Source organism: Sander lucioperca, chromosome 15 (genome assembly GCF_008315115.2).
Source record: "Sander lucioperca isolate FBNREF2018 chromosome 15, SLUC_FBN_1.2, whole genome shotgun sequence".
Lineage (NCBI taxonomy): Eukaryota > Metazoa > Chordata > Actinopteri > Perciformes > Percidae > Sander > Sander lucioperca.
In genome coordinates, this window is record NC_050187.1 from 19492536 (window position 1) to 19508894 (window position 16359).

Sequence of the window (16359 nt, forward strand, 5' to 3'; positions counted from 1 at the left end):
ATGAAAACAAAATATAATTAAAGGTACATGCTTTGGATCACAGCTCTTGAAGGGCTACCATCGTTAATGACTCACTGTCATGAAACTTCAGTTCAAGCCTCGCCTTACTTTCTACAGAAATCAATGCAGTTTTCACATATAATGCTTTTCTGGGAGAAAGTCAACAAGTGTTTAGTCAAAAGGCAGACAAGATCCTTCATCTCCCTTCTACATGATTTTACCAAGCAGATCCCAGTTGTCTATGCATCAGCAGACACTGAGCCAGGTCGGGCCCAGGTTCAGTCTGTCTGGGCGCAAAAGCTGAGGTCTGGAGGTTTAACCCCATCCTGGATTCATGTTTCCCATCAGCAGCTGTCTCACGCAGTGACAAGACAGCTCTTCTCACTACAAAGACTTGCTCCAGCTGCTTCCACATCTGGGGCCATAGAGTGTAACAGTTTGTGTATGTGAGAGTGAGTGAGTGCACGAACGACGGTGACTTTAATACTGCAGTACCTTCGTTTAAGGATGCTGCTAGAATCTGGCAGTTTTTATTTATAGGTTTCTATAGGAGGGTAAATCTGCTTTTCTTTGTGCTCCTGTGTGGGTGTATATCATATCCTCTCATCTCTTTGTTTCTTTTTCTTCTCCTTGAGACCATGTGCTTCTGCAGATCCCTGTTATAGCCTGAGAACTGCTGGGGAGTCTGGCTGGAATGCTCAATGTTAATTCACTTGATGGGACTTAGCTGTTTATACAGAAGTATCCTCTCTTGCATGCAACATAGTGAGTTTACAAGCAACGTTTAATGTTGTCTGATGAGTTGACAAACTAAATAGGAAAGCATTCCTTGCTTTAGAGCAGATTGTGGCATGAGGAATTTGTCATTTTGACTCAAGCCTATACAAACAAATACAACGTCTTAGGTATTTGTAGGTGTTTATTATGTAAACCTTTTTTTAGGAAAAAATAATATATAGACACACTTTACATATTAAAATAATGCTCTCCAAAAGAAATATGAACATCTCTACATTAACTCTGAACACATTCAGAGGACAAATATTTATATTTAACATGTTCAGCCAATGAACCTGCTCCTGCTTATCTTCCACCATGTAAGAGTGTAAAAATGTTATCAATGTTCTTATTCATGTGGTTTAGTCTAGAGAATAACAAGCCAATCTTTAAATAAGATGGTTAAAATATTATAAAATAAAAAATCAAATAAATGTGAAACATGGGTTATGAACTATAAACCATCTTCTGCACCTATGACATATGCATCTTAACAGTCACCCTGTTTTTCAATACAAATGATTTTAGATTTCTCTTTAGAGTTGGGGCATTAGTACCACTCACATAACAGCCTTTTATAATAGAAATATAAAGACAAAGCAAAGTATTTAATCATATAAATTAGATGTATACTGTATGTAAGTAAACATATCAAGTTTAAATCACTTATTTATCACTCTTTTTTATGTACAATACATTATCTAATTATATATGACAGTAAATCTGTACAAAATTATGTAAAATATATGTATATTTAGTAGAAAAAACCCTAGCAGCATAAGATTATAAAATGTGAGATCACACTGAAGATAGTGGGATAGGTTAAACTACACCTGAAAAAATTGTATTTTTGAATAGAAAACAAACCCCAGATTTTGTATGGATGCAGGTTGCATGTGAGGACAGATGTAATGGATGGGTTCACATTGATCTTCAGCTATGCATCGCTGCAACACAACACTAGAGACACATCCTGGTTATCGTATTCTGCAGGTAAATTGATTGAAACCTGCAGCAGGAAAGCAATGATACACACAACATATAAAAACAGCCTTTAAAAGTAACAGATTTCCCATTTAAGCCACTTAATACGGCAAGGGAAGAAACATATACTTTCAGAAGCAAAACAGACTGGACAGACACATCAGTAGCTTTATCAATAAAACACACGCACGCACACACGTGCGTGTCACGCCATCAACACAGGTGTGTGTGCACTTTGGTGTGTGTATGCCTGTATGTTTGTGTGCTTGCCAGCATTACAATCTCACTCTCTCTCTCTCTCTCTGTCATACACACGCACATGCGCACACACACACACACACACACCTTATACACACCACGGCATTTTCTCTTTGTGGAATGGATCAAGTCAAAGTGAAGTTGACTTGTGTATGCTTCAGAAACACTGCCTGTTCAGAGTTTTCTCTCAGTTGGTAAGTGAAAGATTAGAAAAAAGGAAAACTCTTGGCAGACACCGAGATAACAAACTCTTAGGTTTTACAATCCAAGAGAAGAACATATAGCTTAATCAAGTCAAAGAATGTGGACTCTTATGATATTGTATGACTTAATACAAAACCACAAGACAATCACGGTCCATAAAAGTCTTATGAGGAGTTGCTGGTGAAAATAACTGAAAAGTGATCAGTGCAGCCCTTTTTATGTGTCTTGGGCAAGTCTTTGTTGGACCAAAGAAGACAATAAGGGTAGGGCCAGGTTTTAATTGTAATTTAAATATCACCATTAAAATAAAGGTTTAAGAGGCTGATGTTAAACCAGAGGATTGCACTGTATTCAAGCCAAGTGTCCATTCTACTGAAGTGTTTTGTGTCTTAAGCAAGACACACAAATCCTAACAAAGTGGTATTCTGACATCCCAGTGAAGAGCCACAGTTTGTTAAGCTTTGGGTCAGACTGGCAGAGGGTTTGTTGAGATCTGAGCTTCACTCCAATAGCTCAGGGATAGCGGTTCAGCGTTATCTTCGACAGGCGTAAGCGTTAATGTTTTTGATGACATAAAAGCCTATGGTCATGGGTGGCATGGCTATTGTTCTTCCAGCCCTCAATGTCTTAGGCTTCAACTCTGGTAATGTCTCATTGTCCATTAACAGCTTCTCCCCATTCAGCTGGACATATCTGCAGAGGGAGGATACAGGAAATACAGACTGCATTAGCTCAGCGAGACACAGTTTACTTCACCTGCCTTCTGACACATAAATCTGGTTGTTGTAGAAAATTGTAAAATAAAGATGAAAATGCAGTTTTTCACCTCATCAACAAAAGACCGCAAAATGCATCTTAAGTCACTTAGTTGAAGTTGTACACTTGGGGGTGCTGTTGTTACAAAATTGCAATTTTACAACTGCACAGTAGTACAATCTGACTTCTTGCAGAGTAAAAAAGTTTGGAGGCAACTGCACTGAAATAACACATTTTAAAGACTTAAAGCAATGGAAATATTCTTCTACAGCAACAATCACTACTACTACTCTTTAAATTATAGAGCTACAAAAATTATTCTAGTTACTATTGTATTATTTTAAAATATTTAAAATAGTTTTCAAAGACAAATTGTTCAAAATATTATTTTGATATAATTTAATTTGTCATGTTTCTTAAAATTACCATTGCGTGAGACACAGGTTGCTATAATACGGTACAACAATAACATTTCAGAGTGTTAAAGTAAATTGGGTTATTGCAAAACTAAAGATGAGAGGGGGGGGGAGTAATTAACCTTCTTTGCACAGGAAACAGAATGAGTTGCATCATCATACCTGTTTATTGTAGAGGCTATTACCATTGACTCATTTTTCTTTCTATTAATTCCTGGCATGGCATCAAAAACATTCAGTAATAGTTTTACTATAAGAAAACATTTAGTATATGAAATATTGTTGAAGAGTAGCTATTAAACAATGGATTATGGGTTGAATGCAATAGTAATTATCACAAAAAGATTGTACATTAACCTGAAGATCAAACTTCAAAAATCCAGCAGGAAAATATAAAGAAACTTCCTGCAGTCAGCTTGAGTAGGACTCTCCTATTTTTTTTAAATTGTAATAATGTAACAATTGTAACAATGTAATATGTAACGTAATAAGTCATGTTCTGAAAAGAAATTATCTCCTTATACTGTATTATCACCTTTAACACACAACTCTAAAGTGCTGCTAGTATTATACTGCAAAGTTCACGATAATGTAAGGATTACGGCCAATGGTCTGGATATTTTTACATGAACCTCAAATTCAATAAAATATCAAACTTTCTCAATAAAGAGAAATTATGAATCACACTGAGTTGCTCAAAGCTTTCCTTGAACATGCATGGACCTGAATACTTGGCCAGCGTTAAAAAGTCCCTCTACCCAGACAACTTTATAGACATCTGGTATTGCTAAATTCTTCATAAAAATCTCCCTGCACTGCCTGTGGTAAAAGAAAGCACTTAAAGCCTGAAAAAGGCCCATCGTTAGCTTTCTCTCCTATTAATTGCCTTGCAATCCTGTTTTAACACCTAAAACATCCTCCATCATTATGCTGTTATTGAAGGATCATGCCTGAGCCTCCATTAAGGCCGCATGTCGGATCGTATAACACACACACACACACACACACACCCACACACACAGTTCCTGTCATTAGACTGTTATTCCAGTATTTGAGGCTTAAATCTGAGTCACAATAACTTTATTATCCTCCTTTAAGGCCATAGCCTTAAAGGAGAGAGGAAGAGACTGAAAACATAACCATCATTTTTATTTTAAGGCAATGGGACTAATATTACCATGATATATGAAGTGCAATATATCATAGTAAATATTGTGAACTAAATTAAGAGTTGAAATTTCATAATAATGAAAGGCAATAAAAAAATCTATTTATAAAACATCTGCCGCAGGCTATAAAAACACATTCAAACAAAAGGGCGTAAACTCTGTGAAGGACTCTGGGCTCAATCACCATTTTCTTTTTAAACCAAGTTGGCAAATTTCAGTTGCAGGAAAGCAGTGCAATATCATGCCAGTAAGAATTAATAGTTAGCCTCAATGTTCTTCATTGAAAAATTTAAGAAAGGTTTATTTTTTATTTGCTTTTATTTTTGTATTATTCTTTATGTTACCTTAAACTATCTATAGACAGGAAGAGGTTATTGCACGTGAGCGCATTTTTGCACGTTTTGTGGTGTGTATTCACACAACATGCCGACTCAGCATGAATTATGCAGCTCAACAACCACTTTTGTCTTAGAATGTATTCACGGCAGTGTTTAACGGGCCAGTGTTTAACACCCTATTAAGGGTGAAAAAATCAAACTGAAGACCTATAAAGTTTTTCATAAAATTCTCATTATCCCTATCCCTCATTTTAACACCTTTCACACCTTTGCAAAAATAATAACTTAATAATTAATAATAACTGTTTTTTTAATATATTCACAAGCAATGACAGGACTGGAAGACTTTATTTTGCTGCCCATCTTGACCATGACTCCCTGGCAGAAGAGATATTGTATCTCAAAGCAACCTTTCTGGTTAAATAAAGGATAAATAAAACAGAAAAATAAGGACTGGTACGGCTGTTTTGATAACCTGGGTCTCTGTCACAAGTGCATTCGTCTTGTTTGATCAGCACGAATGAATGGAACGGAACAATTTTTCAATGCCGGTGTGCGTGTATATGTGCATACTGTATGTGTGCATGTGTATGAGACAGAGAGAGATACTAACTTGGCTCTGAGTCCGTCAGTGCCGTAGGGTTGCAGAAGGTACTGATGGACGGTATTGTTCCGTAATGTCCCCGCCAACTTGATTTTCTTTCGCGACCGATGCAGGTTGATGATGTAGATTGTTATGGACCCTCTCACATAGTTATGACTGGTGTCGTGAAGAAAATGATGAACATCACATTATTTTCCTTTATCTTACTGTAAGATAAGACAATCAGGAAGAAAAAATGCTCCTCTCCACATCTGTTAATAGGGAAGCATTATAAATTACATAGCCATGTTAAATGAAATTCTCTATAATTAAAGATGACTACAAAGAGAAGAAAGCCTTTGATATTTGTATCACATATAGTAAGATAGTCAGACCACAACTCCTTGATCTAATCTGGATCAAAAGGCTCACTAAAAAATAATAAAGTTAGATGAAGCATGCTCAAGAATAGAATTCTATTAGGCAGCAAGTTATAATCTATATTTAGTAAGGACCATAATAAACCACATTTCATTTTAAAAGCCTTTAAATCATCCCTAAAAAGGCCATCTGATGCAAAAAATATGCTGCTCTTGTACAATGTCCAATATTAAAACCTGTCGCTGTATAGCCCAGGGTCATATGTAGAATGTGAATACGACGGGCAACACTTCTTGAGTTACACGGACAACAGTATTCGAATCCCTCTCCTGAGAGCAAAGCACTTGGGACACAACTTGATAGGGATACTGGCCAGAGGTAAATAACTAAATGAGACAGATAAGACAAACATGAGAAAATCTAATAAGGGCCCAGATATGAGGAGAAAGACAACACAGCTGTAGTGAATACCACATGTCGGCCCTGGTATTTAGCGTCAGGTCTGGTAGACATCTCTCCCGGTTACCACCTTCAAAATCTCATATCTTTAAAGAAATCTTGGTTTTTGGTTGGATGTTTATCTTTGTTCTTTTGAGCTCAGAGTGAGCCATTTATTTCATCAACCCTCCAAGACTGCCAATATTCAATATATTTACATAGAGAAATAAAGTAGTGTATGGTTGATGGGAACACTGTGTGTCTGGCTGTGTGTTAAATTCTTGCAGCCTCGTTTCTGAGAAACGTGGACCATGGCTCTGAGTGATGGATCAGATGGTTAGATGGAGGGAGAGATAATGACCTCTCAGGCCTTTCAAATGATGAGGTTCCTAGCGATCCAAACCCGGGAACATAAACATGTGTTGATGCTGTTTGATGTTGAAGCATCGCTGGAAAGTAAAAAAAAATGACATGCAAACCACTAAAAGGGTTAAAAGGACAGTGAAAGTCAAATATCTAATCTGCAAATACTTTTAAAACCCCTGACTGCCTGAGCACATTTACAGTCTTTGCTGTCTTACACAGTACAGTCAAACCACTAAGACTACAACGGTTCATCCACTTAAGGGCTGACTGTGTAAAACCACAAAGTGGCAGAAATAATGGCAGCTGAAACTTTTGGATTTAGGAGGGACTGCTTTAGTGCTTCACTGTCTGATCATATGAGTCCATGGCTGATTGGTGTGTTGAGTGGCGCTGAGTGGTACCGCATGCCATGGGCATCTCTTTACTCCTAAATTCACCATACGTACCAGGTGGTTGAGAGAGTATACTTTTTGAAAAGTATTTAAAATATTTGCATGCATGTCATCAGGCTTCATTTGTGTGTTGGTTATGCAACTCCTGCCTAGTTATCAACCATCTATCTAACGCGCCACTGTTTTTCTAAGAGATGCTCCACCTGTAAACGAGCCCTGTCTAGAGTAAGACCGTAAGTTTAGCCTGGTGCTGACAGCCACTGGCCTGGGTTAAATGATAACCTTGAACAGGCCATGGTGGCACTCTTTATCTCCTCCCGGCACAGAACGCCTTATTGTCCCTCCCCCTCCCCCTGGAACACCCCCCTCCAGCCAATCCGAGATGGGATAAAGGCCTAGCACACCTTTCAGCGGCTCTTTGACGGCAGGGAGACAGAACCCACACACCTGATAAGTGATACCCGTTACGTTTTAAAGGCTCTGAGCTGTGAATGAGCGGGTGTCTGCGGTCTGCTTATTTATGGGAAGCTGAATGGGCTGGCTGGGGATTTGTTTCTTCCCCACCAGACACTGAGCCTCAGGTGTTTGCAGGAGGACACATGGAGTAGAAAAACCGCAGCAGTCTGTTTTCCATCTAAATCTTCAAGGACATTCAAGTATTACTACACATCACTGAAAGGCTGACAGGGTGTGTGCTTTGTCATCTGTCAGCTTCAAATGGCAAAAAAGAAGTATATAAATAACTCACAGTATATAATGTACATTCTTGCTGTGTTTAAGTGCAGGTTACAAACTAATCCAAGGTGGTTAAGCTGTAGCACGTACTTGTAGTAGCTGGTACAGTGGGCGTAGATACGTAGTTTGTCTCGTATGACTCGTCCTGGTTGCGGCTTCCTCTGCAGTCCAGCAACCCGCACAGCTAAAACCCTTGGACCAACCAGACGCTTGAAGACCAGAGAGAACCAGTAATCCTGTAAGAGCAAGAGAGAGAGCGCGCACACACACACACACACACACACACACACACACACACACACACACACACACACACACACACACACACACACAGTATGGGTTCATTTTAGCATTATAATGCTCAGGACAGGATTCACATGGTTGCTGTTTTAAGATACAATTCAAAAGCAGGCATGTGTGAAAAGGAAGTTTTAAAGATCTGATCTGACCGACAGCAGGGAAACAGTTTACTGTAAAAGCATTGCTGACTCCACTGTAGTTTAATGCGAGGGTAAATCTAACGTGATGATTTTTATTGAAAGAGATCATTATCACAGCAATGTTGGATTCTGAATTCCCATGAAAGAAAATATTGCTAAAATATCCATTTTGTTTCTTCAAATGCCCTGGCGACTGTAGAATAAGTTTTGCAAACTGGTAGAATTGAAAATGTGCAGGCAAAGCAGCTAGGCTGTGACATGGTGAAACAAAAGATGTCAGCGCTTTATACTTGACACTTAGTTGTAGCTGATTTCCCCATGTAACATGTCACGTTGTATCTAACAACCACTGACCTGTTTAGAATTGACAGGTCTTAAATATGACATTTTACAAAATATTATGCTCCATCATGAATTGCTGTTTTTTTATGATCATTGTTGAGTGGTCCACCATACTGTGTCTCACTATATAGACTAAGCAGACTCAACACCTCTCCAAGAGACCCAGAACAACATGTGTTCCTCAGGAAGTTCCCATGCAATCCTGCATATGGCAACATTTAAGGGCTTCTTTTTTCCATGCAGGCTTTAACTTAATTTGCTGCCAAGGCATCGAAGAAGCAGAGCACAGTATGGAACTGTATAGTGTTGGCCAAAACAGAGTGATGGAAGGATGAATGTATGGCCAGAACTGTGATCTATGCTTATTACATAGTGTATATAAAACAAAGAACAGTTATGAGTCTGGAGTTTTATTTGTGCAAGATGGCCGCAGTGATGCTATACACTTGCTTTGTGTTTAAATTTCAAAACTCAAGTAAAAGCAACCATCAATAAATGATATATTTGACACTACGGGGGGCGGGTGCCCTGCCTGTTTTCCTTTCTAATTGCCTGTCTGTCTCCCTGTCTGTCTCGCCCTGTCTGTTTTGCACCCAACTCTCCAGACAGACAGACATCAATTAGGGGGAACAACTACAGTGCTAAAACAGTCTCATAAGTATTTGCAACTTGTAAAACAATGTTTTAAAACAACTGTTTTAGCACCATAATCAACCATCACTTTGAGATCCAATCAATTAGGGGGAACAACTACAGTGCTAAAACAGTCTCATAAGTATTTGCAACTTGTAAAACAATGTTTTAAAACAACTGTTTTAGCACCATAATCAACCATCACTTTGAGATCCAACCATATATGTAGACCAGGAACCAGAGAGAAAGACAGGCAGGCACAAGCTAACTAGTAACATATCAAGGACACAAGAAACGTAAAAGCATGCACCAGAGACCAATCAAACCTCGGCAGCACAGTTAAGGGAATAAGAGGACGATAACAAGGAGAATAAAAATCAAGCTTTAGTGTTTAGCTAAATAGGGCAAATGAGAATCAGACTGGTTGAGACCATTTTAATTTCTGAGATCAAAGTATGAGGTCATACTATTACAGTGCATCTAGCGGAAAGTTAACCATCTTTAGCAAGATTTAATTGGGGTTAACAGCCGTTAAAAATTAAGAGAAAAACATATCCAGGAAAAGGTACTAATAGGTACAAGTAGGCTATATACCCACATTATGCAGAGTCATGAAGGTTTGCAAGTCGGAGGGTTCAACATGGGGAGAAGGGGCTCTTAGAGAAAGACTAAATTGTAAGCCTACAGCCTCATCTCCCTGCTTTGTACATTATCTGAGATTTATGTGAGGGCTAGACAACTGTATTCACCAGAAATATTTTCTCTCTTCTGAGCATTTTTAAGGACAATCTTTCCAGACAGAATCAATATGCCTTCGCCTACTGGCAGACACTAAATACTAACATTTCCGTTTCTCAAAGAATTAATCTCACTTCCCTTTAGGAGTTTACAACCCAGGAGACAACAGGTTGTGCAGAGTGTAAACAAAACAGAGAAAAAAGAGAGGATGACTGGAATAGAGGAGCAATTAAGTAAAAGGGAAGGGATAACTGTGGAAAAAGGTGAAGTGGTTGAGTCATTCAGTGGGCAGGGGGGTTTTAACTGGATTCTACCAATGGGGGACTCATCTAACAGGGGAAAAGGGCCAGGTTATAAATTTCCCAAGCAGAGGACAGGTTGGACCTGCAGTGAATTCTCTCAGCAGGCAGGCTGGTGCAGCCTTTAGACATCCAGCCATGTTAAAAGCATTGTGAACCTAGCGGGAAACCCTCATTCCCAGAAAAATAATGGAAACGAAGAGGGAAGAAAAATGAAGGCCATCTCAATTGTTTAATATCTTATAGTTGAAGTGAGGCAGAAAAAAGTGCATGCCAGCTAGAGGGAACTAATGAGGGATTTAGTGAAAAATGTTTGTCAGATTTTATAGAAGTGATTAGCTCATGAGCCCAATAACAATAGCGGTTAAAATGGTACTTGGGATTGCATGGGATTGCCAATACTCATTAAGCAAGAATAAAACAATCTTGAATAATAACAAATGTTTGATTCAATCATCTTTCTTTTTTATTGTAGTTCATCCCCTTAATGTAAGGCTCCCTGCTCTGCCTCAGCTTAATATAAACCCTTTTTTACAAACTTTATACATCTTTTTTTATGAACTTGGCAGATGGTAGTATTTTATCACTCCTTCACACTATTAATTTATTTTTCCCTCAGGAAAATGAGATCAGTTTAACACTAAGACGAGACTTAAACGTCCCTTTTAAAAAAAAAAAGAATTACCAAGGAACGTCTCACGTTCAGCTTTGAGTACAATAAGAAACATTACAACCTCAAAAGAAGGCCTCCAACACATCTGTCTTGTTAAAAAAAAATTCCCCATTCTGCCCCTGCATGATTCCAACCATACCACGGAGGAACTTGGGATGGGGCAGTTCTATTTCACACAGTGTTGCATGCTATTTTACTAACATGCCTGTGTATCAGCATCTCAGGTTGCAGATCCCTCACCGGCCGACTGTCCCGCACAGAGAAGCACACAGTTGTGATGGGGGTAGAGGGAAGCAGTGACACTGTCCTGAGCTACTGACAAAGGGCTAAGGTTACATGGCATTTCGCCCCCGCGTCTAAGCACTCATCACCACTAAATGCCTTTCATCTCACCTAATAGCTCCCACGGGAAAGAGCGAGACGTGCCATCGAGGCACTGGGTCTGGTACAGAAAAGGTCTAGAGCGTAACAGGACTACTCAGGTCAGACCCTCGTTATTATGATGATGAAGGGTGAAGGGTGAATTGAGGCCCTGACAATTAGAACCAATAGCCATTCTAATCATTGCTGAACTGAAATTGAGAGACTCACAGGTAAAGGGTTAAAGTTCTGGTCCACAAGGTGTGTGTATCCGTAGTCAAAGAATGAGTGACGCAAGACAACATCAATCCCCTGCACAGCAGCCATACCCAGTGCATTCACCCACCTGGAATACAAATGAATGCACAAACACACACAGAAAATAAATATTAGGAATGCAACAGCAGATGCCTTTGATTGTAATAATGCATTGGGAATAAATACTTTTTTCTTAACTTGTGCAGCTGGTTTCCATTCATTATTATCAAAAGGTATCATTATCTACAGAACACACCATAGTGGTTTCTTAAGCAGCTACATCATGATAACAGTACTTACAGAAAGCCGGAAGCGTATGTGTCAGAGAGATTACTGATGCCTCCTGCCCACGCCGGTCCCAGTCCACCTAGCCACACCTTCTTACCAGGAGTATGTGTGTTCACAACCTATATTGAGAGTGAAATCATCAAAATCCACACGGGAATGAACTTTGTGAAAGCTCCAATTGGAATTCACTTATGTATCTTTTGAATCAATGCATAATTTTCATTAAAATGTATTTTAAGGACCATTATAATAGGATCATACATTTTGTATACGAGTAAACCAAGTAAATTGTCACGGTGCTGAGGAACGATTCTGTGTTGTACTAAATCCTTTTCCTGTTACTGACTGAATTTTAGTGACTCCACAAGCTGATGAAAACTCATTAGAGCTGGCAACAAACCACTTTCCACATATGCAAATAGACACAGAAACATAAAGATGCACACAGAATAATAATGTTCAGGAAACGATAAACACAAAAACCTGATCTCACTGACTTCAGCTGAGTGGTACTGCACCGAATAATCCCACTCAATTACATTTCATTGAATGTTTTAAGTTTTGTTCTTAGGAATGATTGCTTCTTTTTCCCTGAGGCACTTTGGCACTGTTCATCTCTTACAACTCAGCAAGTCGGCCACAGCAGCTAGTGTTGATAATATTACTTCATGGTGGACACAACCATTATACCCTGAGGGTTCACTCTTGTGGTTAGCACATGTGGCTTTATCATCACAAAAGCTAGATGCATGACTTGGCGAACTCAAATAAAATGCAAATATAACTCATGATTAAAATGAGTTGTTTCTTCACATCCTCCCTCAAGGTAGTGTGAATGACCTGAAATAGGACCTCTGAAATATACACCAGACATTAATCAAATTTTGTATCAGCTCTAAAACTGACCCATGGTATGCATCAAGCAGCCGCATCAGAAGTAGTTGATGTGAATATATATAGTGTAATTTACATAATTCAACTGAGATTATTCATAGTAGAAGTCAAATTCCAGGACTTTAAAGGAAACTAATAGCCTAGAAATCTAGACGCACCATATCTGCAGCAAATGTAATTTGCAGCCAGGGGGTCTAGCAACTCTCCGTTGGCTTGCGTGCTGGAAAAGCCAAACTCTAGCCGGGCCAATCACATTGTGTACAGAGCCGTTGGGTGGGCTTAACATAATGATGGCAGAGTTACGACGGTTCCGCGTGAATTCCCTGCTACTTGAAAACAAAGACGATAGCTGCTGTCTGGAGACTTGGAGTTAAGCTTTTCTTTGAGAAAAGAACAAAGAACGGCACTGAAGTCATTCTTAAAAAAGGAAGATGTGTTCGGAGTTTTGCCGACTGGATACATTTAATCTATCAACTAGCGTTGCTCTGCTTGGTTGTAGCGCTATCCTATTGCGTGCAGAGGGAATTTGAAAGACAACCGTTTATCCCGCCCCTCGAATTGAGCCCTGCCAATGGTGAGTTCCCAGACCCAACATCTTGATATGGCTCTGGCTTGTCAGGCTAGGAAACTAAGGTACCTTGGTGACTTTAGTGATCTGCTCTGTCAGCGTGTCCAACAGACGAGTTTTTAGGAAGTCCTCCACTTTGTTCACCCTGCCATCCATGTAATAACTGTAATGGAAATGGAAGGAAACTGCTGTGAGAGAAACACTCTGTGCTGTGCACTCTTTACAATGTGAGCAACAAACATCATTATCGTCACATTATTACAGCACAGATGGTGAAAAATAAACTGAAATGTACAAGCTTCATTTTGATTCTCCATCCAAAACCCAGCTCAGTTTGATTTTGTTAAACCTTAAATTAAAAATGATCTCTATATTCTATGTCATTAAAAAAAATGTTGACAGTTGGCAATCCTGTCGCCATCTACCATTATCACTTTGGTAAATATTTTATTATATAATAACATATCACACTACCAGGCAGGTCAATGGCCTGTGTAAAACAACAATAAAGTAACTCATTATGGAATGCAGTTTTTTTTTTTAATTAGTGAGTATCATAAGTATGATTTCCATTGGTCTCATACCTAGTACACAATACATCATTTCACTTCAACAGCTATGTTAAACATGTACTGACATATTCCATTATACTTTAGCATACTGACAATCCAATTCTATGTGGGAATTGGAAGCACTGAGATTTCAGACTAAACAATGCAGACATCCTTGTGTGTGTGAGAGAGATAAAGATAAATCAAGATGGTAATGAGAGATGATGCTAAGAGAGCATGATAAGAGAAGAATTTATTGGGAGAGGAACATCTCCTGTGGGCAGAGAAAAAGCCTCTCCAAGATCCCCTGTAAGAGGCCAAGAGAGGAAAACAAGAGCGCACCAACCACACACTTCAGGTACCATAAAACACATCTTACATCTTATTTGCAATGCAGAAGAAAGAAGAAAACTGTTGAGTCTTAAAACTGCGAGTACATTATGTAGTTGCCTCTCTTAGGTGAAGTTATTTATGATTTTTATGATACATACAAACATAACAATGCATTAACACTGGGAAAAATGTCAGCAACAACATTACTAAGAACGCACAACACTGTTAAAATTGTTAACAGTTAAATACATTCCTTGGTTTAGTTGTGTGACAAACAGTCTCCCAAATGAACAAAAACTTCCTGTGTTGAATTAATAAACTTTAGCAGTTTGAGAGCGCTATCAGTCACTAGAACAAAACGAGTGTATTGATAAAGCAATCTGATTTTAAGTTTCCGCTGAACCTCATGATCAGGTAAATCCAGATCTTAAAATATTGTCTTTTTTAATCTTCTCTCAATAGTCTGGCTGTACCATTTTGCTGAACCAATCTATATTAGTCTAGAATACTATTGACTTTTTTGTGGACAGCAGCAAGATTCCTGCTAACTTCATTGGTATAAATACTGAATGCTAAGAATCTAATGGGCATCCTCCCTGTGAATATCCAGCCCTGTAGGATGATCCTCAAATTATGTTTGCAAATTCTAAACCCAGTGATGTCATATAGGGGTAACCACACTGGCCTACTAGACCGTATCATTTCCAAATCATTCGCTGCTTTTACTGTGAAAAGAGAAAACAAATACATGCATGAGAGTACAATGACTCATGTAGAGGCATCATCTTGCACAAAACTCAACCAAATGTGTTCACATGAGAACAAGTAATTGCTCAAATCTTTCAATCCTCTTGCATTCATTGGTATTATTTTTACAGCACCATGACAAAATAAAATAACAGAAACAGATTCAACACCTTAATAAGAGTTAGAAAATATGTGACTCATTCCAAAGCAGATTTCCCTTCATATTCTTCTGAAGCAACAAATGTTATTAATCAAATAAGTGCCAGATCAGCTCAGCTGAGTCCTGCTTAAGGCTGCACATGTTTTATTCCAATTTAGTTTATTTTTTTTCCTAAACCCAGAACACTAAAAGAAAACTATGATAAGCAATTTACAAAAAAGTTCAGCTATATTGTGAATAAGGATAGTAGACAAGGAGACCATATATTCATAACTACAGCATCAAAAGATTCCAAAACAAAGGTCAAACCTATATTACGTAAATCTGTTTTAAAATGTCCGATCTGTCAACAAAACTGCTGAGAACAGAGCTGAATTTTATTCATGTGGGGTGAAGCAGTGTTGCAATCTGAGCTTAACCTCATTGACAATTTCGTCAGCGTGTTGGAAAAGTCCCAAGCTCCTGGCCTCAAACTGTAAACAACGCATGGATTAAGTCATGGCTTTACACAAATTATTTGGTTATCCTGTCATCTTTCCAGATAGCTCACAATGATTCTTCAGTCCAGATCCCGGAGAAAGAAATTCCAGTTCATATATGGAAACAGAATAATAACAACTTATTATAGATATATTTTGCATTACAAATCGGAATTTTGGCTACGTTCTATAAAGTCATAAGGTTACAAGCCAGATTTGCTTTCTTTACTTAAGTTTGGTGGTTCATTAGAGCAGAAACCCCATAAGGAAATTAAAGAAAACAGTTTAAGTATGTTGACTAGGATTGAGGGGATCATAGCTTGGTATTCATAAAATTGCCCACGTCCAAGCTCCCAAAACAGAACCAAGAACTTTTCCTTTGTTCATCCAAAATTTGGCATGATATGTTAGCTGCCAGCCTGACTAGAATGCAATAGAATGCAAAACTGCGTCCAATTGTTTTCAGACAAAGATCCACTTGGTCAGCTTGTTTTACACAGCTCTCACTGTGCCAGCACCGCATCAAAGACAGCTCACTAACAAAACTATCTAGCACCCTATTAACACAAAAAAATAGTACAGAACTATACACTACAGAAGAAATAGATATGATCAAACGTCAAACAGGGACGCAAGACAACAGAGATGCAAAAGTATAAATACCAATAATGGAAAGATACTCAACTGAAACTTAAAGACCTACATTTAAAATTTTCCTAGAGTATATTTACAGTGAAATCTACTAAAGTTTTAAAAGTACTGAAGAATAATGGTTCCATTCACGCTAATGTTGCGTGAA

The 16359-nt window shown here is 38.5% G+C and overlaps 1 protein-coding gene across 1 annotated transcript in view; it reads right to left on the reverse strand.

The window, feature by feature from the left end:
- Window positions 1-2085: 2085 nt before the first annotated feature.
- Window positions 2086-16359, reverse strand: part of hpse2 (heparanase 2) — a 55518-nt gene continuing 41244 nt past the window's right edge. Inside the window, exons 7-12 of the mRNA XM_031305115.2 lie at window positions 13360-13453; window positions 11841-11947; window positions 11514-11628; window positions 7888-8033; window positions 5516-5662; window positions 2086-2916 (exon numbers count right to left, since the gene is read on the reverse strand). Coding sequence (XP_031160975.1) covers window positions 2757-2916; window positions 5516-5662; window positions 7888-8033; window positions 11514-11628; window positions 11841-11947; window positions 13360-13453 — 769 coding nt within the window. The 3' untranslated portion in view covers window positions 2086-2756. The remainder of the gene's footprint in view (window positions 2917-5515; window positions 5663-7887; window positions 8034-11513; window positions 11629-11840; window positions 11948-13359; window positions 13454-16359) is intronic.